This window comes from Haemorhous mexicanus, chromosome 17, assembly GCF_027477595.1.
Source record: "Haemorhous mexicanus isolate bHaeMex1 chromosome 17, bHaeMex1.pri, whole genome shotgun sequence".
NCBI lineage: Eukaryota > Metazoa > Chordata > Aves > Passeriformes > Fringillidae > Haemorhous > Haemorhous mexicanus.
This window is the reverse complement of record NC_082357.1, coordinates 2,494,687-2,510,165: the sequence shown is the minus strand read 5'-3', so window position 1 is coordinate 2,510,165 and position 15,479 is coordinate 2,494,687. Positions and strand designations below refer to the sequence as shown.

At 47.0% G+C, this 15,479-nt stretch overlaps 1 protein-coding gene and 1 long non-coding RNA gene across 9 annotated transcripts in view; one reads left to right on the top strand and one right to left on the bottom strand.

The window, feature by feature from the left end:
• Window positions 1–330: 330 nt before the first annotated feature.
• SLX4 (SLX4 structure-specific endonuclease subunit) overlaps window positions 331–15,479 on the bottom strand; it is a 28,760-nt gene continuing 13,611 nt past the window's right edge. For 6 of the 8 annotated variants that reach the window (XM_059862228.1, XM_059862226.1, XM_059862227.1 and 3 more), the window contains 9 exons: window positions 14,781–15,094; window positions 12,997–13,273; window positions 11,639–11,727; window positions 8,537–8,683; window positions 7,124–7,293; window positions 3,887–6,342; window positions 2,908–3,010; window positions 2,306–2,695; window positions 331–1,699 (listed from right to left, as the gene is read on the bottom strand). In XM_059862228.1, the coding sequence (XP_059718211.1) occupies window positions 1,339–1,699; window positions 2,306–2,695; window positions 2,908–3,010; window positions 3,887–6,342; window positions 7,124–7,293; window positions 8,537–8,683; window positions 11,639–11,727; window positions 12,997–13,273; window positions 14,781–15,094 (4,307 nt within the window). In that variant the 3' untranslated portion in view covers window positions 331–1,338. The remainder of the gene's footprint in view (window positions 1,700–2,305; window positions 2,696–2,907; window positions 3,011–3,886; window positions 6,343–7,123; window positions 7,294–8,536; window positions 8,684–11,638; window positions 11,728–12,996; window positions 13,274–14,780; window positions 15,095–15,479) is intronic. The other 2 variants (XM_059862231.1, XM_059862232.1) reach the window with 2 other exon arrangements.
• Window positions 2,692–4,648, top strand: LOC132335559 (uncharacterized). The gene is made up of 2 exons (XR_009488690.1): window positions 2,692–2,865; window positions 3,641–4,648. It is a non-coding gene; the product is annotated as an uncharacterized LOC132335559 (long non-coding RNA).

Below are 15,479 nucleotides of genomic sequence, written 5' to 3'. Positions count from 1 at the left end.
CCAGCAGGAAGGATTGCTCTCCGATTTATCCCTTCCATATAGAAACACTGGCACTGTAAGTGTGGAGCTGTTGGCCTGGTTGAGCCTGGGCACTGGGACATTCCTGCCCACAGGTGTTAGGAACCCCTTTGTTATTAGGTAAATAGGTTTCCCCAAGTCTTCTCCACTCCCAGTTGAAATTTTTCAGAGTTCAAGTTTAGGTTTTTTAGGCATAGGCTTCCCAGTCATGTTCTCACCCCGTAGTTGAAGATGGAAAGAGTAGTCTAGTTCAATAAAGTTCATGTTTTCTACATAATCCTGTGTTTGTTTACTGTTCCATATGAGAATGGACAGGAATTAAATTGTTTATTGTATATAATATAAATCAAAATCAAATTCTGTATAAAAAAAATTATGTCCGACATATACAAAGATATCTAGAAATCTGACCTCTTTTTGTGTTCTGTCCCTATTTTTCAGGGAGCCTTTGCACACTCAGAACTGCCAGAACAGACAGAAGTCAGAAAGTTGTTATGAAGGTAAATATTCAATATATAAAATACAACAATTTAGGGTCCAAGACTTCTCCAGGAGTCCCAGACACTTTACAACTGGGACCAGTCCAGTTTGGCAATGGGACTAATCCAGGCAGTGGGTTTTGCTCAAGCTGTGGGAAGTGCTGAAGAGTTCCAGTGCTCAAAACTGCTTAATATTTTCTTCAAGACATCTCTGCTGGGGGCTTTCCCATGACATGGGGTATCAGGGGCACTTTTGGGAGGTGTCACAAAGGGAACAGAACAAACCCCTGCCCTGTTCTGCAGCCATTAGAAAAACACAGATTTAGGAGTTTTAGTAGAGATTGCCAAGTGAAGCAAGAAAAAAAGCCTTTTATCTATTTCCACAGCATTCCCTGCCTTAAAAATCAGCAGTGCAAACTGTGCTGAAGAAGTGAAGATGGAAGTCACAGGAGTGTAAACAGGCAGTGCTTGACAGAGTTGATTGAATCCTGGAGCGTGAAGGGTGAAGCATTTCTCAGCCCAAATCCAGGGAACAGGTCCTGGCACTGAGGGAAACACCAGCATGAAGAGAAGTTGGGGACCTTAAGATCTACAGGAAAAATGGAAAGAAAAGGCACACGAGTCCAACTGGGTGAAAAGAGGTTGCAGGTGAGCAGTGTGCTGAAGGCAGGGCAGCCATAGGGCGTTTGGGCCGGCAACGGGAGTGCAGCTCAGGCCCGTTCTCCTGGATGTCACCTGGGATCAGGCCACGAGGAGCAGCAGCACTCCACCCATCGCCTGCTGCCAGAGCACCAACTGGGAATGGGGCTTTCCAGCTTGGCAGCAATCCACGTGCAGGAGTTTAGAGGGTAGGGGTGGGCTTCACTCGGAATCGCCTTCTCTGTTTTCTGCTCTCCTTCCTTTTCTGCTCCTGCTCTTTCCTGGCTCTGGCCATGGTTGATGTGATGCACTGAGAATCCAGAAAGTCCAGCAGCTTTGCCTTGGAAATTTTAATGCCATTCTGTTTGAGCTCTGCGTGCAGATCAGCCAGCTCGATGGGTTCATAGAAGAGAATCCTGTTGTACAGGGCCGTGTTTGAGCGGATGTAGCACCTGACTGCCTCCAGCTTCTCCTCTTCCCGAGCTGCTGCTTGAGATGCTGGAAATTCCTCTTCCTCCTCCTCAGATGTAAAAGCACAGGTTTCAAATCCATTCACAAAGGAACTAAAAGCAGGACGAAACAGACCAGAGGTCAAGGAAAGAACAGGCCAACAAGGACAGGACCAGAGCTCCCCAAATCCCTGATGGTGAAGCCCTATGACTTCTCTCTGTGGGATCACACACCCTGCATTACCAGGACCCACAAAATGAATGAGGCAGAACATGACAGGGCTTCTGCAAACTTCCCATCCCAGCCAGGACGGCGCTGGTCCAACTCACCCAGCCCAGACTTGTACAGAATTTCTGGCTCCTGGCCCTTCCCTCCTGGCAGGTTCTGCCAAGGGGTGCTGTGCTGTCCTCTCTCAACTCCAGCTGCAGGTTCTCAGGCAGCATGGAGTGCTCCATGTCACTGACCTGCAGACCAGGCATACCAGATTTGGGCCTTGCTCATAAGCAGCCCTTTTATGTTCTGAGAACAGTTCAGTGGGAATTAGACTGAAAATCCAAAGCCTGTTTCTTTTGTAGGAGTGTGCTGACCTCCACATGACACACTCAAGGAGGTGGCAGGGCAACTGTAGGCCCCAGGGACAGTCACCTTTGTTTGCCTCATTCCTACCTCATTCCTGTCCTGCACCCCTGAGTGTTTTGTGTAGGATTTCACTGCCTCACCTCTGTGAACCAAAGGAGATGTCACTTCCATCCACCGAGGAACGTGCCGACTCCTGAGATGCCGGGAGCTCCTCGCCATCAGCTGCCAGGGACACAGATGGCCTTTCCTGTTCTTTGGCTCCTCCTGGGTGATGTGTCACTTTAGTTCTGTCCTTGGGTGCGGCACAGCCTGTTCCATGGGATGCACCATCAGCCTTGACACGCTGCTTCCTCTTGCCCACAGCCCTCGCAGCCCGGCCTGCCTTCGGCTGCCTCGGGGACTTCTGGGGGAGGGGCTGAGAATAGGAGATTTCATCCTCAAAGTCAGAGTCCCCATCCTGGTGAGTGTACTGGAATATCTCCTTCAGCTTCAACACCATCTGGCGCTTTGGGAGAGCACGGACACCGAATCTGAAAGAGAAGGTGGCAGTTTAGGTTACAGTAACGTGGCACCTTCCATTGTCACAGCTCACCAAGAGGCTCAGGCCAGGAAGTGCAGCTGGAAAAGTGTGATGTGACCTCAGGAAGCCCTGGCTGGAGCTTCACCATGGCTCCCCTTCTTTCACACTGCCTGCCAGCAGGTACCTCTTGTAAAGAGCCATCTTGAGGGAGGTAATGCTTACCTGCTCAGCTCCTTCTTCAGCTGCGGGGTCTCCATGATGGAATAAGCTGGCATGGGTGTCACTGGAGTGCTGGGGGACCTGTTGTTCTCCTGACAGGAAGGTTCTGCAGCAGAATGAAATTACTGTTATGAGAATCAGTACAGAAAGGACTTCAAATGACTGGTAACTTCTCCTCTTACTGGCAGAAATCTAGTATTATCTAATAATTGTTTAATACTTCCTTATAAGCTGCTTTAGTTATTACTGAGCTTCATATTGGATAGAACAGTCAGCATTTTTTACCCCCCTTAATCAGGATACTTGGTTTTCATTGACTTTACATCAGAAAACAGTTTAAACTGGGACATTTGTCACATCTGAAAATGAGGCCATTCAGGGCTTTGTCAGAACAGGAGACATTGAGAAAGCAGTTAAAACCATGTTTACTGAATTCTGTGCGGTCGTCCTTCTCCCAGGAAGCAAATTTCCTAATAGAGTCTTGATGCATAAAAAAATTGAGCAAATCAAGCTACTGGGGTCTGGAGTTAGATACTGATTTAATGATACCACTTTACTGATACTGTGAAGCACAGCCAGTCTCACACATCGTGTTCTAATCATCCCTTAAACTAATCATTTAGTATGGCATAATTATCTAATTAGATACTGCAACATCAGTTACATTAATCCACTGGCAAGCAGGCCTGTGTTTTGTTCTGCTTTGGTTGTTTTTTCTCTATCCATGAACTCACAGCTTCTGCAAGGAGTACTGTTACTACCAAAGGACTGGTGACAGTGAAACACTCCAGGAATCCCACATTTGGACAGGCTCTTTCCCACAGCAAATGCCTGCATCTTCTTTGTGCCTGGCCCTGCCAACTGCCTTGCTTCAGAATGCCCAAAGACCCTTTCCGTGTGTCAAGTGCATCACAGGTAAGATAATCACTAAAATAAAAGCAGTCTAACCTAGTCTAACCAATAAATCAATACAAGCTCTCACCAGGAGTCTTGACAGGATCTGTCTGACAGGCCCCTGCTGCAGCTGCCAACCTCTGAGACAAAGGAAGAATTTCTGGAAGTTCATCTTCCTTCTCTTCTCCATTCCAGTCATCCCAGATTTTGGAGTCCAGGTAACTGGCTCTGCTGCCCACTGATGAACACGGCTCAATAGGGCTCTTCTCAGGGCAGTGCAAAGTTGTTCTCCTGCCAGCAGGACTTCCTTGGAGAGGGGTGCTGCCCTGAATTCCCTGCACCTGGACTGGGCTCTCCCCCTGCTCCTGCCAAGAGCCAGGGCTGGGGCTGCTGGCCATGCTGGTCTTTGCATGGCTGACCTGGCTGGAGTCGTGGCTGTCACCTCTGGCTGGGGACAGATACCCAGCGTGCCAGCAGTCATCAACAGGGAGTGGGGGCTCCTCACACAGCAGGACACTGCTGCCCAGAGAAGGCAGACTTACTTCCCTGTCACTGTCCTCCAGCTCAACCACACTGACGTTGATTTTATCTTCCAGTGGCTGCTCCTGGCACGGAGGCACCAGGGTGGGTAAAGCTGAGATATTGGCACATTTGCCTTCCCTCTTGGTGTGGCCAGGGGAGAGGAGAACTGGATCTACTGGAAAAACTGGAAGGGGGTTCTTGGAAAAGGATTCTGCTGCTGGGCTGCTGGGTGGGCTCCTTCCACTGGCCAAGTTCTCCACAGGCAAATGTTTGTCTGACAATGTTGTTTCATGAGCTTTTATTAAATTTCCAGCCATTTCATGGTTACTATTACCTGCTGCTAAGTTCTTTGTGCTGAGTTTAGATCCTGGACCCTTTAAAGAATTAATACTTGTGACCAGAGTCTGTGTTGAGAAGCTTCTGCTTCTGCTCAGAACTGGTGTTCCTGGCACAAGCCAGGAGCTGTCGGTGCCTGGAGACATTTCATTACTGAGCCTCTTCCCAGGGCTCAGGTTTGGACTCTGTTTGATCTCTGTACAAGCACCTGTTTGTCTGCTGAGAGGAAATTCAGGGAACACTTTTACATCACCCCTTACACACAGTGTGTCTGTATTGCCACATGAGACCTGGGCTGATCTCTGCTCTGTTTCAGGGACTGATGAGTTACGGTCAGGTTTTGGTATCTCAGGACCTTGTTCCATGCCTGTACACTTCAGATGCCCAGGGACTTCCATTTCCTTCAGAGCAGAGTCAGACTCTGGCAGCTTCTTGCCTTGTTGTAGCTCCATTTCATCATCATCAGAAGATAAAACAATAACATAACCCTCCTCGATCCCCTGAGCTGCAGCATCTTGAGTCCTGCCTGGTGGTGACAACACTGGGACATGTGTGTGCTTGTTTGATTCACTGTGAGGAAGCTCTGCTGGAGAAACTGTGATCTCATTTTTTGATGCAGCACCCAGCTCCTTGGCTTTCTGAGAGTGTATTTCACAAGATGGGAATGATTTTTCCTTTTTGTTTTGCTTTGGTGTTACCACATGTTCCCTAGCAAACTTTCCCTCTGATTTTGGAGATGCAGGTGAAGAGCCAAGAGCAGGAAAAAGGGACACATTAGGCTGGGGAGCTGGACTCCTACAAAATCCATTATTACATGGAGAGCAAACTTTTTGTGACTTGCTGAACACAAGTGAATCATTAGGACCAACATGTTTTTTACTAGGGGATTTTCCTGATTCTTTGGTAACTTCTTTCACCGGGGAAGGCTCACAGTGATACCCCTGAGAGGCAGAAAACAAATGTTCATAGCTGTCATTTATATCAGCATCACCCTGGAAACCAGGAAACTGCTTTTCACACTGATCTGCCTTGTCATGTGAGACCTGAGGTGACCTGGAATCCTTCACATCCTCACATCCCCCAAGAGCCCCTCCTTCATTAGCACCACGGGAAGTTCCCTCCCATTTCTGAGGTTCAGTGTGGTGAGGCACAGTAGAGGTCTGTGGATCATTCGTGCGCTTGCACCTGTTTATATTCTGCATCTTCTCTTGTGCAGACAAGTCACGTTTAGATCTTTCCACACCGTTGCCATCCCTCAGATCTTTGAGGCTGTTGCTTACTGAAGCAGATTCAGGTCTCTTTACCTCTTCCTGCTCAGTTTGCTGGTTTGTACCTTGGACTGCCTCGGTGTCACTGCAGATGCTGCAGTCTGTTCCTTCGCTCACCTCTCTTTCACCCTGAGCCATCTTTCTCTGAGTTGCAGCAAACTCATAGATTTCCTCCAGCTCTTGTTCTCCCACCTCACTGTCATCCTCCTTCTGGCACTCAGGGCTCAGCATAGCTACTTCTTCCTCATCTTCACCCACCCACACTGACTTCAAGAGGTCTTGGAAGTTCTCAGCTCTGTCCTCACAATCTTCATCATCCCTCACAGAGATAAGATCATCTTCTGAATCCACTCCAGAAGACACCTGGCTCTCTTCAGTGCTGCTTTCACACTCTGCCATCAGTTCCCTCACACCAAACCTGCAGGGATACAATAGTAACATTAGAATTTCCTCCTCCAGTATTTCTTCACCATTTGGCTGTCAGATCACTTTTGTGAGCTTTGTAAGGAATATACATGAGGATGTTGAGTTGAGTTTCCTAAGATGTACAAGATTCAGTGTACTCCTAAAATTCCAAATACCTTTTCCAGGTGTCACTCACATGAAAGTGTAAAGCACATTTTTCCTTTTCTATCTTAGAGACTGCTACATTAAATCCCCTTGACAATGGCAAAATCCCATGGAATGGCTGGGGCTGGATAATATCTGCCATCTGCAAGATTCCTGGCTTTTTTAAGTGACAGGGCACCTCTGTATACATATTTGGCAAGCCCCAACTATGTCCCACCCATTTCTCAGCAACTGCTCCTACTTCAAGCTCTTAGTGCATGCCTAGAACCACGACAGAGAGCATGGCTGACACAACACATTAAAGCCTGAGCATCCAATACATTCTACAAGTGTTGTTCTGATGAAGTGAGAATCACATAACAGAAGTTGTGCTCATCATCTTCAACATCAGCTGCCAACAGACATCCTGAGACAAAACTCAGCCACAGTCTGCTGAGCCTATACTGAAGACAGAAACTCTCACACAGTTTTTCAGCTGAGGGCAGGATGTCCTTACGGGTAAGCTCCATTTAAGATGTAGCAAAGGACCACAGAATTTGTAAGCCCCTAAAACTGCAACGGAAGATCTCAAACTGCACTCTGTGTGGCTGAAAGCCTGAGGGGTTCCAAGACATGCTCAGGGTACACACCTGGCAGCCAGAGCCTGCAGTTGGGGCCGCAGCCCAGCAGGGAAGCTGGTGTCAGCAGCATAGAGGTAGCGCAGGAAGGCAGCCACGGCCTGGGCTGACACATCGCTCAGCAGCGCCCGGCGCGTCGGCGCGGCCCCGTCCTCCTCCACCAGCAGCCCCTCGCTGTGCACCTGGGGCAGAGAAAGCAAAGTCTGTTTGCTCATAAAGCAACACAACACCTACATTGTTCCCATCAGCTCCTTCCCTGCTCGCGTGCCCAGGATGCCAAGGTGGGGCAGTTACACAGAGCTCCCTATGGAACAGGCCATGTCCTTCCTGACCCTGTGGCTGTTAACTTTAACTACTTGCCTTAGTCACATGTATAAAAGGTGGTCTTGGAGTTCTCCACTTAGTTTTGCAATCAAATTACTTCCCAGCCCAATTTTCATCTACACCTCTCTGTATGAGCTTCATCAGGTCTGTTTTGAACTTACCTGGAAGCTGTACAGGAGCAGGCTGGGCACTATTCAGCCTAACATGCTCTGGGAACACAAGAACTCCCTCACTAGCCTTGCAAAAAGCACAGTCAGTGCAGGTACCTCCAAAGCAAGAGTGACAAAACCTCTGTGTAGATTATTTTAAAGTACTTCCCAGAAACTTCCTGTTCCCTGCTCACACTTCCCAGGCTGGGTGACAGGCAGGACACACCAAGATGGACAAGGCAGTCTGTGCTTGCACAGGACAAAAATGCAAGGGCAAGAAGTACTTTGAAAGCTTCCTTCTGTTATTATGATATTTTTTGAAAAATCCCTTTGCTAGGATTTTTCTCCTGAGAAGCTGAGAAGCCTCAGGAAAGAAATGTGAACAATAATTTTCTGATTGTTTGGGAATGTGGTCTGGAGATCGTTTACGAACAGGCACATCTTTGATTAGTTCCATGTGAATTGTTTTTAATTAATGACCAATCATAGCCAGCTGTGTCAGACTCTGAGGAGTCAGTCACGAGCTTTCATTATCATTCTTGTTTAACCTTCTGCCTGTATCCTTTCTCTTTCTTTGGTATAGTTTTAGTATATAATTTCTTTTAATATAATATCATAAAATAATAAATCAACCTTCTGAAAACATAAAGTCAAATTCTCATCTCTCACCTCATCCTAAAAACCTCACACCACCACATCCTTCATTGCTCATGAGTGGAATACAAGGATCCTTGACTCCCCACAGCCTCCCTGAATAGGATAAAGTAGCACATCTTTCACCACTTTGTCAGGATTTATTCTGGTTTCCTAAGCTGAAACACCACTGCAGTTCCTGAGGCGTTGCCGTTAAGGCCAGCAGTGTTGTGTGCTGGTTTGGGGCACTGGCTGGCTGTGGGATGGGGCAGTCTGGGCTCTCCTGAGCAGGAGCAGAAGGAATGCCAGCAGCACTCACAGCCTGAGCTGCCGCCGGGCACCGCGCGTACAGCACAAACAGGTGGGCGTAGAGGACCTCCCCACTGTCCACCTGGAACTGGACATCACTCAGGTGGGGGTTGTTGACCATGGCACCAAAATCTTGAGCCAGCAGCCCGAGAGAGGACTAGGACACAAGAAGGAACACAAAGACAGGTGTTAGGTTACAGATGTCGAACACTTTCCCAGAAAAATAAGAAGGGAGTGATCCAGTTTATCAGCAGCCTGGACACACCACCTCTGCCTCCTGAAGGCAATCATCAGCTTTACGAACTTCAGGTCTTCCACATGACAAGCACACAAGTCTAACAGACATTCCTGCTCTGCTTTCCTCTACTTTTTCTCAGCCTGCCCATTGTGGAGAAAGGGCAGTTGTGTTGTATTCTGCTGTACTTGTGTCACAGCACATTATCACCCTCAGATCTCACCACATGTTTCCTGCTGTGGTCTAGCCACAGCCTATAGCTGGCCTCTTGATCTACTGCCTGCCACCACAATTTTAGCAAACTGTAACTTCCACTTCAAGAGACTTGAACTCAATTCACTATAATCAGGATAAGAGGAAAGAGGATGACTCAGGAAGGGGTAATGAGCCTTTCTTCTCTCTTTTTACTGTCTGGCAATGACAGCAGAGAAGAGAAGTTCTTCAACAAAGGGGCCCACACAGAATAAAACTAATGTTCAAAGGAATTTATGAGCTTGCTACTGAAACCCCTTTTGTAAATTCCACTCCATTTTAAAAAAGAAACACAACTCTTATTACCATTCCAGAACCTCTGGCTAGAATTCTGGGGAGGGCTGAGTTACCTGTGGCTGGTTATGGTGACAGTAAGGTCAGGTTTGGGGTACGCTGCCAAAGACAGCAAGGATGGCAAGACAGCTCCTCTAGAGCTGCTCCCAGGCAATCTCCTGAAGGCTCAGATCCCTCCTAGTGTTGCAGCTTGGGAGGTGGCCCTGGAGTGCTTCAGAGAAGTGTGAAACACCCTAAGATCACAGCTGGGTTGAGAAACTGCCTAACTGCACGTGAAAAGCAGTTTATGGTTAACACCCTAATCACTGACCTTGTGCTTTTCAAACCTACTGCAAGTTTTATTCCAGGGAACATCTGGAGGACGTGCAGTTCCACCTGGAACAACACAGCTCTTCATTTTCTTAGCAGGTTTTTAAATTAGCAGTGGGCTGTGGAGAGCCAATCTTTCAACTTGCTCCAGCCAGCAGGAATTAGCAGCACACACCAGAACACTTCTCCCAGCCTTCATAGGTGGGCTAGGGAACATTCTGCATGTTGTGGCAGTGCTGTGGACTGATCTCCAAAGGGAAGGCAGGAAACTCAGTCTGGAAACTAATCTGACTCCTCTTGTTTTCTTATTCTTGGCAGGTGGGATACCTGTGAGGCTGCTCTGGGGCTGCCAGCAAACACAGGCTCCAGATGTGACATGCCAGGCAGCGAGCCCAGAACAGCTTTCCTGCTGGTCCTAAAATTATCAATCAGGAATGGGGAAATTAAACAAGGCCAGAAACCTCCTGGTTGCTCCATTCTCTGTGCAAGGCAAAGAAACTGGCCAGAAGGCAGCTCTGAGCAGGTATGAGCTGTGTGCTGGAGAACACACCAGAACATTCTCTTCTGCTGAGGGGGCCATTGAGACTGGATCCCACTGATGTGACCAAGGGTCTTCAGCACAGGGGACCTGTTAGCAATGCAATGAGTGCATTTCCTCTACATGGTTACACTCTTTGTGCTCATATAAAGCACAAATCTCTCCCACTGGCAATCCAGCTCTTCCACAACACCTCACTGGCTCAGGAAAACTATAATGGAAACAAGCAGACTCTGAAAAAATGACCATACTTGTTTTGCTGGGAGCAACTGAGTTTCAACAACAATGTGAGAACAGTTTCTGTATTGCTAAAGGTCTCTGGTTTAATAGAAAAACAAAATAAGGCCTTTTCATGCTAAGGATAAATTTTTTTAATACTCCCAAAGGCTATCTAGAGTTTCTGTACCAAGTAGCTGGGATCCTCAAGCTGAATACCAATTCTCACCTCAAGGAATTGTCTCCTTTTAGAAGTATCTTAATCCTTTAAGCACAATATGAAAGTATGTTGTAGAGCATCAAAATTTATTCAGCACTAAAATGTACTTCCTTTCAGGGCATGATTATTTATTATCAAACAAAAGATAGTAAGTTTCATCAGATAAAGTGGATGACCTTGGTAAGAAAATGAATTAATTTTACTTTGTATAGACTTCAGAATAAAACTGATTATACATTCATGGAAAATTACACATCCCCTGGTACATGTGGGATAAGATGACATCTACAGAACACCACAGGCTTGATAAAAAAATAATCTGTGACTTACTAGGCTGTGTTTCTCACTCAGTCACCATAGAGCACACACTGATTTTCAAACTAGATCCTCTGTGTTCCCACAGCTGAGGGTTTTCTACAACGAACCCTTTAAAAGCTCAATTAGCAGCAAAACCTGCTCATCTTCCATGGCCCTCACCACACTCCATCATCTACCAGGCCTTTATGCCAGGATCTAGTACAAGTCAAGCAGTCCTTCCAATAATCCCCACCCCCCACTGCATGACATGGTGGGGGGAGGAAGGAGCTCCACTCAGAACCAGCCAGAGCTGGGTGTGTGAGCCCAGAGGGAGCAGCCACAGCTCTGTCTCTCCTAGGGTGCTGCCAGTTTTCTCCTGGATAACCTGGACATTAAAGCAAAGTACTGCATAACATTCTGCAGCTGCATCCCTGCTTCCTACCCCCAAACACTCTCAGTGCTCCAGCTCCCTAACCTGCACATCCTGGCCTTCTGTTCCCTGGCATTTACATCATCTCTCACCAGGCAGGACAAGTACTGAAAAATCCCCAGGCTCTCGTGGAACACCCCAGGTGTGCTGATCTCACCTGTGCCCATGAGGAATCCTCAAGTCACTGTGAACCTTAAGCACCATTTTGTTTCCACAATTAGGAATGGGAAATATTCCACACTTCTTTGAATTGCACAAAGGCAACAGTTTTTAATTGTTATAGATGAATATATAAAGAGTAGAAGAAAAGGTTATCCTTACTCTTTTAGTGCTGCTCCTGAGGAGGCTCTTCTTCTTGGATGGGGACACAAAGCCACTAAGTGGAGGATCACTGGAAGTCAGTTCTTCTCCTCAGGGAAGAAAATCACATCACAAATCACATACAACTTCCTTGTGAGACAGAATGATCTAAGAACTCCTAAGAGGATCCTTGCTGTGACAGCTGCTGTGACCAGGCTGGCTGGGCTGAAGGCTCAGCCTCCCCCTCATGGCTTTTTGCACGGTTTGGCTCTGGGTTGTGACAGGCTGAGGGTACCTAAGCACCATTTCACTGTTATTAGATACATTAAAGGGCCAGGGACCATTTGCTGCAGTGGAGCAGGGGAAGTGAGGAGAATTATATCCAAGTGCAAATGCAGACAGGTGAGCTTAGGAACCATTTTCTCTTTCACAGATGAACAGGAGACACAATAGATTCTGCTGAAGAGCCAGAGCACTTTTTTTTAAGGGGTACCACTGCCATCAAAATGTGCAGTTGTGCACCACATGCAACTGTGACTGGGGACATTAGAGAGCTGCCCACAGAGGAATTCCAGGTGTTGTATTTTTTCAACCCTGAGTAGGCACAGATAAACTCCAGGGTTGTGTAATCGATGTCCAACACAAAATCATCCCTCTTGTGCATCTCTCATCCAACTGCCTCAAGACCTGAAAAGACAGTGCACAGAACAGAAAGGCTGTCCAGGTAGAATCATGGAATCACAGACTGGTTTGGGTTGGAAGGGACTTTAAAGCCCATCCAGTCCCACCCCTGCCATGGGCAGGGACACCTTCCACTGTCCCAGGTTGCTCCAAGCCCTGTCCAACCTGGCCTTGGACACTTCCAGGGATCCAGGGGCAGCCACAGCTTCTCTGGGCACCCTGTGCAAGGGCCTCAGCACCCTCATAGGGAAAAATTTCTTCCCAGTATCTAATCTAAATATAACCTCCTTCAGTTTCAAGCCAATCCCCCATGTCCTATATGTCCATGTGAAAAGTCCCTCTCCAGTTCTCTTGTATGCCCAAGATAAGCAGGAATGAAGATTTTGTTCCAGCTGTTGAACACATCCAGGCTCCCTCCTGGCAAAAAGTACTTTGATTTCTTTAATTTTAAAATAAAATTTAGTATCTGCTGTCCAGGAATTCTCTTAATAGCTGGGATTTATCAATCATTTCAGAACTATCAGGTTTATTGTATCTAAATCTCATTGCAGGAAAATGTGCCCCCACAATATCACCTCTTGGATCAACACCAACAACCTGTGGGTGCTGCTGTGTCTCTCTGACTCAGCCCAGCCACAGCCTGGCTCTGTGTAGCTGAAGAAACCAGGGGCAGGGCTCACAAAGCTGCCAGAACTCACCTGGCTGCTCTGCTGCCTGAACATGGCCAGTGTCAAGGCTCCACTGAGTAAGGGTGAGTCCCTCCCTGGCCAAGTCCACCAGGTCCTGCAGGGTCTGAATGTCCTGGCTTGGGGATAAAAGCTGCCCATCACCTTCAGGGCCTGGCTTGGATTCATCAGAAGTTTGGCCTCCAACCTTTGTGCAAGTGGGTTCCTGAGAACTGAGGTCAGGCTGAGTTTGCTGGGATACTTTTGGCTGATGAGATCCCACTGATGGCTGAAGGTTCTCTGGCTTATTCTGATCAAGTGAGGAGGAAAAAAAGACACCAATAAATTAGGTCTTGTTTCATGTATTTGCAAAGCTCAGAATAGTGTGTCTACTTCACACTCCTGAAACATCTCTGAAGGATCACAGAGCATTGCCCAGGTGCAGGGGATTCTGAGGAACAGCTCTCTGCAGTTCTATGAAGGACTCTCCAGAGATAAGGCAGCTCTCAACAGAAGAAAGAAAACTACCATGGAAAATGCAGAAAAGTTGGTTTCTCCAGGAGCATGTCTGTGCAGGCAACTGCCAAGCAGAGAGAAAGGATGGGGGAAATGCACCCAATTCAACATCTAAATATTTAATTATAGCTGGAGTTCCTGGCAAAAGTCACAGCTGAAGCTCTCCAGGTGCTTCTGTTCTGAGTTCTGAAATGCTTTTGCATTTTTTTATTTTACATGTAAACAAACCAAACTTACACCTTGGAGTGGGTATTTTCCAGGTTTGGTCTTTGTTTCCCAAAAAATTATTTTGCTCGTTTATTTCTAAGTAAAAATAGTTCAGCCATTTCTGTGAATGGAAAGAATCAGAGGAAAAACACACTCTTGCCATGATTTTAAAGACCTTCCTGCTTTTTATTTTTAAACTTCTCTGGCAGTTTCTGGCTTGAATGAAAGGTCAAAACTTCCTAGAATTGAGTCCCTCCTCTCCAGCCTCAACCTGCAACAAGCCAGAGAAACATTGGGCTTTGACTAGGGAAGAAGTATTAAATAAAACACCTAAATATGCACAGTAGATTTTGAACAGATGTTTTGAGCACCAAACACTTCTTCAAGAGAAGAAAGAGGGAAGAAAGAGAAGTGTTATCCTTCTTGGAGAAAAGAGACTGAAAAAGCTTTGTCTGTTTCTCTGGGCACTTTTTATAATAATACAGAGCACTGGAAGAGGCAGATCCAGGTGGAACCAAAATGAAAGAGTGGAACTGAGACCTGGACCAAAGCTCACATGCAGCAGGAGGCAGTGGGATGCACAGGGGAAGCCTGAGTGCAAATGCTTTGCTGTACAACTCCAGGCACTCCCACCTTCTCTGTGCTAGCAAATATCAGATTTCAGTTTAAATTTTTCTCCCCAGTCCTTTTTGAGTGCAACATGGGCAAAGTTCACACTAAAAATGACCAGAAAGAAGTGCCAAGTGCCAACAAAAACAAGAGCCAAGCTGCTGTAAATGTGGACAAACTAATGGCACAATGAGCAGGATGGGATCCCTTTACTCAGTACTCTCTGTTCCCATTCATTTTACTTTCTGAAAGCTCAAAAGCCATGGTACCATGAACCTTGTTCTCCTCTCCAAAAGGCAAAAATGAAAGCTCAAGATCCTCAAACCTTACTGGGTTAAGATCAGGGAAGAACAGGTCACGGGCAGTGAGTGTGCACATAGATGGGATCACTGGTTTACATTCCAAATCAGGAAACAGAAGGGATACAGGACAAGTAACAAGAACTAGGGCACACACATATCACAGCAAGGACAACAGAGCCCCACCTGCACAGGCTTCCAGGGTACAATTGGAGGGGATAAGGCTGCAGTGTAGAATGATTCCGGGTCACAGGGTCCTGTCAGAGCACTGATGTTCCACAAAAAGCATTTACTGGCTTTGCACAATGGCATGAGCCAGGCTGCTTTTCCAGATTCATCCTCCAGAATCCTACTAATGGGCAGCTGGGGGGTGGGAGGGAATTCCACCTCTTCTGTCAGCATCATGGCTATTCTCTCCTGGATCCTCTTGTGGACCTTCTCCGGGTCCTGGAGCAGCAGAGGTGGAGGGGCACTGGTGCCTTTCCTACGCCTTTTTTTCTCTTTAAAAAGAAAAGAAGCCCAAGTAAGAAAACAGCTGAACACACAGGGCAAAAGAGATCAACACAGCAGCTTCTTCAGTGCTGTAGTCAGTGACAAGCAAAAGGCATGGGAACACAACTCTAAGATTGTGCAGGTAGTCCAAAACCTCACATGGCCCTTACAGGAGAAATTAACACCTCCAACACACCCATGAAGGGTCCTTTTCTTGGTTTTGGTCATGGGTGATATCAAACCACAGCTCACACAAACACTAGGCAGCTTCCATTTGGAAATGCTGTGTCTCACTACCTTTGCCTTACTAATGCCCAGCCCCAAATCCAACTGGGAGCTCCTATGGGCAGGAGCTTGGTTGTGAAGAGTGAAGTCTCTCCTCTGGACAGCTCT